At 41.1% G+C, this 11563-nt stretch overlaps 1 protein-coding gene across 3 annotated transcripts; it reads left to right on the top strand.

Annotated features, from left to right (window-relative positions):
* Positions 1-2737: 2737 nt before the first annotated feature.
* LOC117535182 (protein ALP1-like) lies at positions 2738-5871 on the top strand. Of its 3 annotated transcripts, XM_034199567.1 has the most exons (4): positions 2738-2892; positions 3561-3660; positions 3774-3819; positions 5654-5871. In XM_034199567.1, the coding sequence occupies exons 1-4, from the start codon at positions 2789-2791 to the stop codon at positions 5806-5808; spliced, it is 405 nt and encodes a 134-aa protein (XP_034055458.1). In that variant the 5' UTR covers positions 2738-2788; the 3' UTR covers positions 5809-5871. The 3 variants fall into 3 exon arrangements, with proteins under 3 accessions (XP_034055458.1, XP_034055459.1, XP_034055457.1); XM_034199568.1 differs by lacking the exon at positions 3774-3819 and having other exon boundaries at positions 3561-3628; XM_034199566.1 differs by lacking the exon at positions 5654-5871 and having other exon boundaries at positions 3774-5131.
* Positions 5872-11563: the final 5692 nt, after the last annotated feature.

The raw sequence follows: 11563 nt of genomic DNA, 5'->3' as shown, positions 1-11563 counted from the left end.
GTTTTAGGGAGTACCAAATTCTGCATCATGTCAAAGCAAAGGGTCACTGCATCATGATCTACCTGCCCCAGCAAATCATAGAACACCCGTGCTCGTCGGATGCAGACTCACTGCGTTTCTCTTCTTCAGTCAATCTGGGGTCCTTGACTCTCAGTTGAAACCTGGCACATGAAGAACAGGCATCTGTGGCAGGATGCCCGAATCCAAGGTTGAAGTGCTGTCGAAAAACAGTGTAATACAGGGAGTAGCTGACTACATCATGGTTTTGTTGGTCGAATAGCTCGTGCATTCTTTTCACACTGAGGTCACAGGGTAGGTATTTCCGGCCAGGTGCTCCCCTTCTTCCATAATGGCTAGCCCTAAATGTAACGTTTTGATGTGATCCATCACATGCTGCTTCTTGGCATCATTTTCTGCCACCTTACGAGCACCACCCCTGAGTTCTGGTCTGGCTGTAGCGTTGAGTGCATAATACCGTGCCACTCGAGACACACGATCCTTGCCAATACCTGCAATGACAGAAAAATGACATTTTGTTTGTATGTATGTAGGTGTGTTTGTAGTATGTATGTGTGTATGTATTGTTTAGAGTCGGCGAGGTCCTGATAATTTATTCCGGTAAATTACTCTAATTACTAATTGACCTGACCGAAGTTATTGAGTCTATGTAAGTTTACTGCTTGGCTCAGATCCACCAACGTCAGCAAGATATCACCTCTATTAACTCCCCGAAGAACCAGGTTCAATTAACTGCTGTTTCTATTCAGACAACTCTTTTTTAATCTGTTTAAGGGATCACGAAGGATTTTGATATCAGTAAATGGAGTGTGTTCCTACCTAAGTGTGAGTGTGGCAGGTTGCAGTCTTACCTTTTAAGCAGGAGAGGAGAGCACAGATTTTCTTTTAGTTGTCCCAATCCAACAGGTGAGATCAGTTTATTTGAAGAAAAATTAAAAAATGCTGGGGTTATATTTTTATCTAAAACCTTAATTCATATTTCTCATCTATCCAATATCTAAATAAAGCCATTAGTTATAAGATTCCTGTACGTCCTATTAACGCATTCCAGGATTGATCTTAATAAAGCTATTAGGTCTAAGATTCCCGTACGTCCTATTAACGCCTTCCAGGATAACCTTAATAAAGCTATTAGGTCTAAGATTCCCGTACGTCCTATTAACGCCTTCCAGGATAACCTTACCGAGAGCCATTTACCCAGCCCTGAAGGACAGAGCCTACCGGAAGAGAGTATACCAGGGGTTTCCCCCTCTCTCTCGCGCTCTCTCAAAAAACCAGTCTCTTTATGCTCAAAAAACCGGATCGAAACCCCAAAAAACACCTCCTCTATCCCCAACCAACATCTTCTATTGGCTATGGCCTAAGACACACCTTCCCATGTTTGTGTAAAAAGGACATGACCCCTGTAGGACTTGAAAAATATTATTCTCAGCTATGACATAACCTGCTTTTTGAGGCCTCAATGTGTTTCTCCTTTAAGGCAGGAGCCCCCCTCCCTGTGATCTGCTGTGAGAAAAAAGGGGAAGAAACTGCCCTCTTCCTTATCAGTGACACCCATACATCATAGACCTTACACACTCAACCTAAACAAACCACTTTGTTTTGTTTATGCTGTAAATATAGAAAAACCTAAAATATGAAGCATTCTCATTAAGAGTTCATACAAGAATATAATTGATCATATATGATTTATAATTAACTTTCGTTTTAAGTATTCACTTCATATGAAGCTCTCAACAGTATGTATTTATGTATTTGTGATTAAGCAGTGCATCAGACAATTAAATAGCCGTTATTCATACATTTTAAATGCAAACCTATAGCCTGATAGTCCTATTTATGTAGCCTATGTATTGTGTGTGTAAGTACCTACTTAGGCTACTGCCTACTTTTCTACATTAATTCATCTTGCAGTAGGCATATTTATCAAATAACAATGGCAGATGACCAGCCAACTAGGCTAGGACATTTGTGCCCAATCAATACATCAGACAGCTATAGGCTAAGTGATACTAATTCCTTAAGTAGGCTACATTTTAACATGAAAACAAACGAAAAAATAGCAAGAAACTTAAACATTAAAGATTCAACAGAAAAGCTTAATTGTGCCTCGTTCACTTCATGATATAACCTAGGCTACACATCAGGCTGCATTGAAAAGCCAGTGATGTGCTTGTTGTGAATTAAGCTGTCATTATCTAGCCTGTGTAGTCCAGCCTATCACATCAACATAGCGTCGTTTAATGATCCACACGTTTTAAGAGCAGGCAGTCCTGTATGAATAATATAATTCGTAAATCAAAATTAAACTCACCCAAAACGCTGCAAAAGGTGGCCTTGCAGACATGAATGTTTGTGGGATGATCTTCGGTCAGCAAATGATATTCATTAGTGACCTCCCTATTCTACGGTGGCCCTGAAGTGCAAGACATCACAGCATTTCACAAAACACAACAGCATTCACACAAAACACTACAGCATTTCACAAAACACTACAGCATTTCAGAAAACACTACAGCATTTCAGAAAACACAACAGCATTTCAGAAAACGCCGCAGCATTTCACATTGGACGGAAAGGGTATTCCTTAGGGAGAACACTTCTTGTTTGTGATTGGACAGAGCCAGCCAGAGAAGCACTAGGCTTGTTTGAGACGCGTTGCGGCTCGCCTCGAAAGTAGACGAGAGTAGCCGATCGCAGCCGGGGGAGGTGTCAAAAAGCTCGCCTTAAGTCGGACAGCTCGGACTCGGCTTGACTGGCTGGGTTTGCAATGGCGGAAATTGCGTTGGCGTTTTTCGTTGCAGATGAAGTGGATGCAATAGAAATCCCACATGTATTGTATGGAGAAGGGCATGATGAACACCGTCTGCGGAGGTAATTACGTATCTTTTTATTTTTTAATTTGATAGGGACAGAGCATGTTAATGAACATCAGTATAAAATACAAGAAGTATAAATGTGTTTGAGCAAACGTGCTAATTTACATCCGTAGTAGGCTACCTAGGCAGGTAACAAAAACAGATACACAATACAATACACAAGTAAAAAGACAAAATATATTGTAGGCTACTACATGTATCTAGGCCTACTACTGGCTGCATCAGTCTAAATTAAAAAGTATGATCGATTATCCGGACTGATTACTTTACTCTACAGATCACAAATTGTGCAAAATTATGACACTATTAGTCTTTTTTAGTCCTAATGGGATAAGATAAAAGCTACTTTACTAAAGATATAGAAAGCAAGCAAGATAGTAGTACAAAGATACAATAAATAAACAAGAATACAACTGAAATCAAGTGAAGATAATATAGGCCTACAGCAGCAGCAGCAGCAGCAGCAGCAGCAGCAGCAGCAGCAGCAGCAGCAGCAGCAGCAGCAGCAGCAGCAGCAGCAGCAGCAGCAGCAGCAGCAGCAGCAGCAGCAGCAGCAGCAGCAGCAGCAGCAGCAGCAGCAGCAGCAGTTATATATATATAAAGAATGTTGAATAGGTCTAATGATTTATGCTCATCATTTGCTCCTGTGCCTGCCTTCCTTAGATCCGTTCCAAAGGTCCAACAATTTGTGGAAGAAGTGGTCCCACAGTACAGTCCTTCAGACTTCAAAAGTAATTTCCGATTGTCCAGGGGACATGTGGAAGTATGTGTGTGTATATATATATATATATATATATATATATATATAAATAAAATAAAATATGTATTATCTGGACTGGTGATATTAAAAGCCATTTATTCCTTTCTACCAAACAGGATGTGATGACGACTATTGGCCCGTTCTACTTGAACAGACAGCACAGTAAAGTGGCGCTTCAAAACAGTGTCCTTGCCTGTCTGTGGACTCTATCAAACCAGGAGTCCTATAGGGGGGTTGCTGATCGTTTTAATATCACCAAATCCACTGTCTGCCTGCATCTCCATGAATTCTGTAGTCTTGTCACTAGGTATTTGTGTCACCACATTTCCTGGCCCACAGGGCAAGCCCTACATAATTCTGAGTTAGGATTTCGTGCAGCAGGATTTCCCAACACTGTCTGTGCGGTAGATGGATGCCACATTCCTATTGTGAAACCACACTGTGAGAACCCAGTAGCATACATCAACAGAAAACAGTTTTATTCTGTTGTGCTTACTGGGTTCTGTGACAGTAAACGGAGATTCTGTCACGTTAATGTGGGCCACCCTGGTAGCTGGCATGATGCACGGGCATTCCGGTTGTCTGCTGTTGGAAGGCTGCTTGATGAAGATCGCCAGTCCCTGGTGCCTGAGGGAATGCACATCATTGGGGACTCTGCCTACCCACTATTGCCTCAGCTTATGAGGCCATACAGGGACAATGGCCATTTAACTGCTCGGCAGCGTCGTTTCAATCAGAAATTAAATGTTGCACGCGTGGTCATTGAGCATACCTTTGGCCTACTGAAAACGAAGTTCAGGAGGCTCAAATGTTTGTACATGAAAAACATTGCAAACATTAGCACAGCAGTCACTGCCTGTTGCATACTTCACAACATGTGCTTGGAGGAAGTAGTTTCAGCAGTTGACTATCTTCTTTGAAAATGAAATGACTATATATAGATATGTACACATGTACTTGGCAAATAAATAATAATCATTGCATATAAACATTGTGAACACTTAGTGTATACAAATACAAATATTACAAGGCAATTGCCAGGGATGAAATAATAATTCAACTGCATAACGAGGAAAATAAATAAGTAATCTAAACAATATTACTTCCATAAACAAACTGAGGTGGTGTTCTTTATAAACAAATTAATTCATTCTGGGAATGCCCAGTGTGGGGGAAATTATGGCATATTGGGCTTGTCCTGCAATAGCTCAATGATGCGCTCTTGTTGGCTCCCAATGCACTTTAATTGGGAAACAACTTCTCCCATCGCAGTCAACATTTTAGCTTCGAACCTCCTCCGTTTTCTCTCCTTCAGCCTTCTCCGGCGCTCCTGTTCTGGCCGCACCAGTGTCTCCAGTGCACTGGTCCTCCTCTCCGAGTGGGCCTCATACAGGTCGTAGAAGGAGGGATGGGAGACTCGAGACCGGATTGATCTCGGCTGAGTGGTGAGCAGGGTCATGGAGGGACCAGGCTGGCCCTCAGAGGCACACGGCAGTGTGGTGGGTGTGTGAGGCAGTGGGAAATAGAGGGGTGGAAACAAGAGTGCCTGGTGGTGCACTCCCAACACCGCACCTCCCAAACAGGTTGTCCATTATCTGTGGAATTGCAGAATTGTTAAAAATGAAATGTTGCTTTTACCAACTAGATGTGCAAGAACAAACTTCTTACCCCATAATATTCCCACGTTATGTTCCCCTCTCCTGTTGAGGTACAACGGTCCTTGGCCCTTTTGTATGTGGTCAAAAGGTTGTTCAATTTTTTTCGGATTTTGTCTGAGGAGAAACTGTATCCCTCCTTGCTAAACTGCCGTTGTAAAATGTTATAAAAACCGGGTTTAGAGCGATAGTACACGTGTTGGTGTGTTTTTGTCAGGTCCAAAAGCAGCAATATGGTGTTGTGTGTGAAATCTGTTAAGACACAAGTGTTAGTAACTCAAACAAATAGCATTTGCTGTTTAGATCCTCATTTTAGTTACTGTACCTTGTGTTGCCTCAAGGTGTTCTGACCGGCTGGAGGGGGATGCCAGGTGAGGAGTGCCAGCTTGGGATGGAGCAGGCCTTTCAGGAGCAGGCCTTTCAGGAGCAGGCCTTTCAGGAGCAGGCCTTTCAGGAGCAGGCCTTTCAGGAGCAGGCCTTTCAGGAGCAGGCCTAGCATCTGAAGACAGATCTAAAGGGACTGTGATTGAGAGAAAATTAAATATTTGTTTACAATAAACATGAATGTGTCATTTGTTTGATTTGCATTAAAAGACAATACCATTTTTGATTTAAATGATAGATTACCTTGTGCATTTGTTGCAGCCCTTGCTTGCTGCATAAGTGCAGCTGCTAAACTGTTATCTGAAAAATAATTTACATCATTTAAAGTCATATCCAGATTGTTGGAATGCAATTTAGTTGTTTACTCACCATTTTGTAGTCTTTGGGACATTTCTTGTGAGACTCTTACAGTGATGTCTCCCTGTTCGTCACGCAGTGTAAGCACCACAAATTCCATTTTACCCACTGTAGACAAAGGTGATCTCCATTGCTTTATATAGGTTTGTTAATTGAGTCATGATGATGAACCACACCAGTGACTGGGTTCCATAATTAGAAATGCTCCTCCCTCTTAATGTTTGTAAAACTGATAGGTAGACAGGCTACAAATGGTCAGTCCCTTCAGATCCGCACACGTGAAGCTTAATGAGCATGAATTGAACAGACCTGCTGCTGTGTTGTTAGATGTAAATATAATTCTTTAGCTGCCACTTTAAGATTTATGATGTGTACAACATGGATGTAATTTGATTTAATCTTGCCATTTTAAATGATGTATTCAATAAATAAGGTTAAACCGGTTAAACCAAATCATTACATTACAATAGATTTTATTTTAATGATTTGGTTTAACTTTAAGAGAATTGCTAGAAATAACACCTCACTACAAATTAATGACTCAAGTGTCTGTTCATTTGAAAACAAATCAATACAAGGGGGGTTGAACCCATACATGTAAAAGACAGAACCACTTATTAATTTTCAAAATTACTTCCGTCAGTGGTCTTAACCAGTTTGCATTTATAAAGAATGCACACATGTGTTTAATCGTTAATGTCAGATATGTACTAAGTAAATACATGTGTTCCTCAAGATTAGATTCTACTTTATTGTTATTGCACATATTACAGGTACTGAGACAACGAAATGCAGTTTAGCTTCTAACCAGGTGCATCAAGCAGTGAAGTGAAAAGTAATGTACAGAATCTACAGAATAAAATATAGAATGAATTGAATGATGAATAAACAGTGAGGGGTATGAATACACTAGATATCAGCCTGTGAGCAGTATGAACAGTGTGTATGAATATGCTAAGATATATAAAGTATGAAACGGTAAGCAGTACAAGTATAGTATAAAATATATAGATATTAATTTCATGATGATAAACATTGTGGAACAATGATGAAAAATGTTAATGGATGTGGCGATGTAAAACTGACACAAAACAACAACAAACTTTTGCCGAGCCAATTGGAGAGTTTCATCAGCAGCACGTGGAAAAAACCACCAATGAGCGCTCAGCTCGAGATACCAGCGAGTCGTTTCCCATCAAGCATTTCGCTTCCGCAGCCCGTGGAGAGGAACTGCGCCGCCTCGCCGCGCCTCGCTCTCAAGGCTGCGGGCGTCTTTGTCCCGCGAGATTTCAACGTCTCATGTAGGCGAGCCTCCAGAGCAAGTCGGACAAAATGACTAACCATCATGCAACGCACTAGCAAGACGTTGATCGCAACTGCGCAGGTCGGCGCAGGTCTCGCTTGTCTCAAACAAGCCTACTGTGTTTTGTGAAATGCTGTGGTGTCTTGCACTTCAGGGCCACCGTACTATACTTCTGCATATCGCTGTTGACAACCTTTGGACGTCTCCGCTGAACTTTTTTGACAGTGATCAGCTGCAAAAGGACTTGATCCTGCTCGATTTGAGTAGATCCAGAGTAAAAACACTGAACGTTTTTTAATAGATCCCCTGGGGTCAATGTGTCTGCGTGACAGAAGTTTGCTTTTGTATGAGAATGATAACAAGCGACAGCCGGCATTTTTCCTCATCCCGAGTGCCTCATTTTCTTAATCTCCTCACGTACATGATTACATTTCTATGGCTTGCGTTTCTTCCCCACCGCAGAAACCACCACAGGTTCATCAATGCCGTCAAAATTATTCATGTTTTTATTGTTTGTTGAAGTAGATAATGACGAAAGCCGGTACATTCAGGGTGCCGCGCCATTATTGTTTACACTGCGTGGAATGCTCTGTGATTGGTAGAGGTGCGTGGAATGGTGCACTGTGATTGGTTGAGCGGATGTATCGCATTCTGTAGAGAAGGGAGACTGGCGTTTGTCGCTGTTCGGAAAGAAAGTGAGAAAACAGGACAGAATAACACGGCGGATATCGCGTTTTGCATAAAATTGAATGTTGACTTTTCAATACCGACGAAATACAATACTGATTTCGGCGGGAACTCGTTTTTTTCAAAAGTGGCGTTTATCGCGTTTTGGAACCAAACTCTTCATATCTTCCCTTCTAAAAGGGTTCAATTAATAATCTTTTTTCTCAAAGTAATGATAAACCTGTGAGTTGGATCAGAATCAATATAGATGTTTTTTATGTTAAATAAAATTCAGATTGAACATGGTAAAAAACTGTAAATTATAGTGTCTGTCCAAAGTATTGTTTACTTATAGTAAAAAAACTAACCTTGGATGATGGGTTAGTAGACTAAAAGCTTTAGGAATCCAAAGTACAACATATAATAAGTACCCTGTATCAAGATTGATGCAAAACAAGTGATATTTGACCTTTTTAGACAGATTTAGCAAAAAAAACCCTCTTCTGGGGCCATTTGGGTGGATTTTCTATATATTTCTGGCCCCCCTTCTTCGATTTTGACATGTGACATCTCTTTCTGACCGTTAGAGCCAATATAATCCAAGGGAAATCGTCCCGCACACACTCAAGTTAAAAAAAGGGGCGTCTTTGCGAATGCAATCTTGCTACAGAGCGTAGGATCTCCCTGCTCTGATATTTGAAAACGGAATTGCAGTTTTATTGCTTATAGATTATCAGAACATTTCAAAGGGGACACAGGCACATTGGATATTAACCTATGGATTAACTACATCATCGTTTTTATCGTTTTAATGCCATTGAAGACCAGTTTTGACCAGACAAAACCAAGGTAAGCCATGTTAGCGTTTTAGGCTACCTAGCGCCACATGTTTTGATGTACGTTTTTGTTGATAACGTCGCCAATTTGTATCTTTCAGTGTTGAGGTGGGCATCGTTAGATTCTGTGTCTTTACGATCATAAACGATGTGTTGGATGTGCAGCTAGGATAAGTAATAAGGGAGCTAGCAGTGATTTTCGGTGCAGTAATAGGTTAGCATTTTTCGCTCGGGGCTAATTCAGAGGGTCAGTGTTTTTAAAAAAAAAAATGAAAAAGATCAGTTAAATGAGTTTGTTCCCATTGTATGGATATAAAATATTCATAGTTTATTATATTAAGGTTCCTTAGACGTTGTTTCCTGCAAATGACGCGATTTCGGCCCCGGAACCGGGTCCGTGGGGCTTAACTGGTTTGTTTGGAGATGTCAGATAAAAAAAAAAAATGTATTTAGCCTTTATTTATACAGGTGTAGATCTCATTGAGACACAAGGTCTCATTTTCAAGAGAGACCTGTTGTGTGGTAAAGTTACAGACAGACAGGACACTAAACACAGAGGCAAAGGAAGTGTTAGGCCTGTGTAGACTGCAAACAGTATTACAACATGTGTTTCGTCCTACTTTCAAAAAGCACACATTGCATTGGTTATGTATCATTAGCGATTATCAGACGCAGAGTTTGTATTCTAAACTCATGCAAAGCTTTTTGGTAATTGGTCCAGATGTGGGGACAGCAAATGACCAGACTATCAAAGCTCCCTGCAACACGTACACCCTGAACAATACAAGTCGACTAAACTGGTCTGTGATTTGAATCGGTAAACAGTTTCCGGTAACACTTTATATTAAGTAGGGATGCCAGCGATTATTCGATTGTTTGAATATTCGTTTCCATAATCGAAAATTATTATTAAAATTAGATTTTATTTATATATTTTTTAATTATTATTTATGTTTTTCTTTTTTTTCCTGGCTTAGATTCAACCAAAATATAGACTAATGCTAATAATAGTAATAGTATTAATAATTGTAAATGGCCATTGGTCACACCACCAGTTTGTTTTACTGTAAACTTGGAGGAAGCCAGCAGCGCAGGCTGCGCAGAGTGTAGACTGCTGCAGCCTGCTGCAGCCTGCTACACACCGACCCCGCCCCACCACACGTGCGATTGATTTAATGGCGATATACAGAACAGTGAGAACACCACAACTAAAAATGAACAAAGCGGCATGTTCAAAGAAGAGTTCCTCGTCGCTATTATTAATACAGGCTACATGATGGTGGTTTATTTTTTGTTATTTTCTAAAGTGCCTGCCATTGCCTTTATTTGAAGATGCGTGATGCGCGCACACGTGAAGTAGGCTATTTGTTGAATGTATTGCAATGCTGCTATTATTAATACAGGCTACATGATGGTGGTTTATTTGTTGCTATTGCTTTGTACTGTTCTACCTGAAGAGCCCTTTTGTACCATGTAGCCTACATGTTCCAGTAAAAGAAAACAACAGAATTACATTTGTCTGTGTTTTTTTTCTCTCTCTCCCGCCCCCCGCGGGGGTGGGTGGGGGGATAATCGATTAACATTCGCCAGGGCTGTCTGATTTTCGAATTTGATCATGGTCAGTTTCTGGCATCCCTAATATTAAGGTACACAACTTCACCATCAACTAGTTGTTCATTAACATGCATATTAGCAGGGTATTGGCTCTTTATTATAAAACACTAATTAATGCCTTATTCTGCAATAAGCCATTAGTTGAGTTTTTCCTCAATAACCTAATTAGTTCTTATTTATTGCAAGTAAGGAAGTTGTTGTACATGAGTTTTGGTCTTAATATGCTCTGCTCAATATGGGCCTAATAAGGCAGTTCAAACCGGAGAGACGTGATGTAAGAATTACAAATTTATTGTTTACACGTCGTATGAATGAAATAATTGCCATGATAATACAACAGGAGAATGTAATGGTGTTTGGCGATTAGGCCCCGGTTTGCAAGATAATCATTCAGGAGGGAAAGCACCGCTCCGATGAAATCCCCGGGGTCTAGACACTGGTGGTGGTGCTGAGTAGGTGAGACCGGTCTGAAGAAGGAAGGTTTAGCTTTGTCCTGGAGGAGACAGGGGTGGAGGCGGGTTGCGGTCATCTGCAAATGACAACTGACAGGGAGGAAGAGCAGGCATTTAAGGCATTTAGCATGTGCAGCTATTGGCTGCCGAGGGGTGACGCCCTCATATTTAATGAGGGGGGAAGGGAGCCATAGAGTGACGTGTAAGTGACTCGTGTTAGGTCTTCCTTATTGAACTTGCGCTAAAGCTTTCATTTCAAACCGGAGAGACGTGATGTAAGAATTACATATTTATTGTTTACACGTCGTATGAATGAAATGATTGCCATGATAATACAACAGGAGAATGTAATGGTGTTTGGCGATTAGGCCCCGGTTTGCAAGATAATCATTCAGGAGGGAAAGCACCGCTCCGATGAAATCCCCAAAACCAGTGAAGTATGAATACTGAGATGAACTGAGTTGCTTACCTTGTGGGGTGACTGGTGATCTGGGAAGGAAAGATAATAGATTAACACGTATATGAGCGACATAGTGCCGAAATCAGTGCCGGTCTTACCTGAAAACGACCTACGGGTCGCATGCCTGGCCAGCAGGGCTTGACTACGCCGAGGAGCGAGCGGTTTTGTTTTGTAACGGT

This window comes from Gymnodraco acuticeps, unplaced genomic scaffold, assembly GCF_902827175.1.
Source record: "Gymnodraco acuticeps unplaced genomic scaffold, fGymAcu1.1, whole genome shotgun sequence".
NCBI classification, from domain to species: Eukaryota; Metazoa; Chordata; class Actinopteri; order Perciformes; family Bathydraconidae; genus Gymnodraco; species Gymnodraco acuticeps.
This window is presented reverse-complemented; position numbering and strand designations above follow the sequence as displayed.

Bases quoted from the DNA above. Each gene is read 5' to 3' on its own strand.
- LOC117535182 (XM_034199566.1), top strand. From the start codon at position 2,789: ATGGCGGAAATTGCGTTGGCGTTTTTCGTTGCAGATGAAGTGGATGCA. The intron at 2,893-3,560 runs GTAATTACGTAT...TGCCTTCCTTAG, and splicing joins GATGAACACCGTCTGCGGAG to ATCCGTTCCAAAGGTCCAAC. The intron at 3,661-3,773 runs GTATGTGTGTGT...TCTACCAAACAG, and splicing joins TGTCCAGGGGACATGTGGAA to GATGTGATGACGACTATTGG.